Source organism: Telopea speciosissima, chromosome 6, assembly GCF_018873765.1.
Source record: "Telopea speciosissima isolate NSW1024214 ecotype Mountain lineage chromosome 6, Tspe_v1, whole genome shotgun sequence".
Lineage (NCBI taxonomy): Eukaryota > Viridiplantae > Streptophyta > Magnoliopsida > Proteales > Proteaceae > Telopea > Telopea speciosissima.
The window spans coordinates 17,543,158-17,545,941 of record NC_057921.1 but is presented as its reverse complement, the minus strand read 5'-3'; the positions used below and the strand labels follow the sequence as shown (position 1 = coordinate 17,545,941).

Here is a 2,784-nt window from a genome sequence, read left to right as displayed (position 1 = left end):
ATGTGAAGGTTGAATCCTCAGGTTGTAATGGTTTCTCAGCGGCTGCCAATTTGTCAGCGATAGATTTGGCATACTACAAGAACTGGGAAACTAGTTCGTCTGGTTTGTGAACCAGATCTTGAAGGCCGAGATACAGAGATCAAATTATGGTAGTAGAGACACAGCCAAATGTTGTTGTGAAGGCATCCCGGATTTCGTGACTGGTAGTTTTTCCAATAATAAGAGGAAGAACCTCTTAAGAGAAAGAACAATAAGGAGACTCATGAGAGTTGCATCTTATTCTTCCAATAGGGTAGCGATAGAGGTTTCAGATGGGTATGGCAGAGATCCATCATTGAAGTCAAAGAATTGTTAGACCTTGAGATAGAGAACATGTTAGTTCTTCTAGAAGAGAAAATTCTTGGGAGTCAATTAGAGAGAGAGATAGTGGTGAGCAGAGTTGAGAAAGGGGGAAAGAAAAGTGGTGATGGAGGAGATGGTGGTGGGTGATGATGTAGCGGGGGGAATTTGGTAGACTTGGAGGCGGGGAAGAAATGTGATTGACTAGAGAAAGAGGGGTGAAAGATGGATGACTAGAGTTGAGCGGTTTGAGCCTTTGGTGGCTCTGATACCATGTTAGAGCTTAATATTCTAATCTGTATATCACTAACTTCACAATAGTTATATATACAAGGAGAGCCCTAGTTGAAATTATCTAGGAAATAAGGTTTATAAGATGAGTTTGTGCAATATTTTGACCTGTATTTCAATCACTTCACAATAGTTATATGTACAAGGAGAGCCCTAGTTGAAAGGATCTAGGAAATAAGGTTTACAAGGTGAGAGCCCTAGTTGAACTCAATGTTTGGTCATGGCAATTCAATATTTTGTCAATACCTTGAAAATGGTTCCCAAAGGACCAACTATTGTTTTAAAATGAAAAGAAGCCCTAATGCTGCTTAAAATTTGCAAAATTTGATCTTTGGTTATTAAATTTTTAGCTAGAGAAATTAGGTATGAGACTAAAGGGTCATTTAATGGAATTATTTATTTTGATTGTTGAGTACAAACTATTTCAGAGAAGACATAAATATTTCATTCTGCAGCTCCTTATCTTCACGATGAAGAGGCATCCACCCTACTCCCAATATCAATCGCAAAAGTCTTAAGCAGGGGACCCACAATCCTGAGGAGCAAAGCGAAGAGCACCAATTTCTCCTCGTCTTCCATCTCCCAACTCAAAATCATAGGAGAACTTGTGTTGCGTTTGCTGAAAAGCTCCAATCATTGTAACGGGGCCTGATTTAAGTAGAACACAAAAATAATTTCTCCCAAACGCAAATATACCATTGGGTTGCACAACAAGGTCAGCTCCTTTGAAATGGAATGTCATAGTTGGATACCTATCAAAACCAAACGAATTTGGGAAATAGAGATCTAACATTGGCACATCTCTGGGTCTACTTCCACTATCGTATGGTTGAATATGAAATTGTTCAAAGTACTGAACAAAGCCAATTTTCACACGAGCATAAACATTAGGAAGAAGTATAGTTACCGGACTTCCTGAATCTATGGCAGAACCCCCAGAAAACAATCCCTGTAGTCTAAGACGAATATTTTGGATACTAATATCTTGTAAGTCCAAATAGTATAGTGCTTCATTTGATCCTCTCAGCAATGGTGTTGATAGCACTTGTGGTCCTACCATCTTTGCACCTCCAATATATAACTGAGAATTGGTGTGTTCAGAGTTTAATAGGCAGTAAGAAAAACGTTTTTTGCTTACTTGTTTCAAGAAGGAAAGAGTTCCAGTGCCTCCAAACCCTAAGCCCAAAACCCCACTAATTTTATTCGGTTGTTGAAATTCATAGTGGTAGCTCTTAAAGCCACAACCCAAGAATAAATCGTTGTAAGATTCTGTACCTCCAAAATCAGAAGGGAAGGTTAAGGTCTCTCTTACAATGGCTCCTGCTGTTGAGGTTGGAGGGTCCTTCCCATAACTTATCTTGAATCCACAAAATGATTGAAAGCAATCCTGGTTTGGAGTTGGACAGGTTGGGTCACCACAAGGAATAGGCTTGTAACTCTGAGATCTATTGTATGGGAAATTAGGTTGTTGTAGGGGAAAGCAAGGATTGCAACCTTCACATTGAACCCATGTTAATCGACTTCCAGTGTCAATCGCCAACAAATAAGGTATCACCTTTCGGCCAGGAGAAGGTGAAAATGAACCTATACCCACCTGGGTTACAAAGTAAAAAACCAGTGTATTGCACTGTTGCCGCTATGTTGTCAACCTCACTACTACCATTCCAGTTACGTTTTGTCATCATCAAGAATAGATGATGAATACGAACATTTGTGCCCTGAATAAGTATATCAATCTTCTCCATGTCTGTTATATTCCCTGGATAGAAAGGTGAGTGGGGCGAGAATGGGTGAATAAGACTTAGAGTGATGGGCTTGGGACCTTCAATAGCTACATGTAGTAGCAAAGCACTTGAGAGTAGAGAAATTAGAGATAACAAAGTCTCCATGAAAACCATTGAAGCTATTTGATGATAAGGAATGGAATGTCACCACAATGGCTGAGGACATGAGATTTATAATTGAGAATTGCTACAAAAGCTGAGGTTAAAGGGGTAACCACATATCCTAAATTAAATGGGAAATTGGGAAAGTAAATGTATTCTTACCAAAAAAAAGGGCAAGTAAATGTATAACTGAAGAATGTGGTAGGAAACGTCTTAAGTTGACGCAAAAAAATGGAAAGTCTTTGATGTGAACAATAAACCCAGTCAA

At 39.1% G+C, this 2,784-nt stretch overlaps 1 protein-coding gene across 1 annotated transcript; it reads right to left on the bottom strand.

Annotated features, from left to right (window-relative positions):
- Positions 1-1,144: 1,144 nt before the first annotated feature.
- Positions 1,145-2,375, bottom strand: LOC122665486 (probable aspartic protease At2g35615). The gene is made up of 2 exons (XM_043861639.1): positions 2,225-2,375; positions 1,145-2,124 (listed from the first exon to the last, which is right to left on the bottom strand). Exons 1-2 carry the CDS (start codon positions 2,373-2,375, stop codon positions 1,145-1,147), a joined length of 1,131 nt encoding a protein of 376 aa, XP_043717574.1.
- Positions 2,376-2,784: the final 409 nt, after the last annotated feature.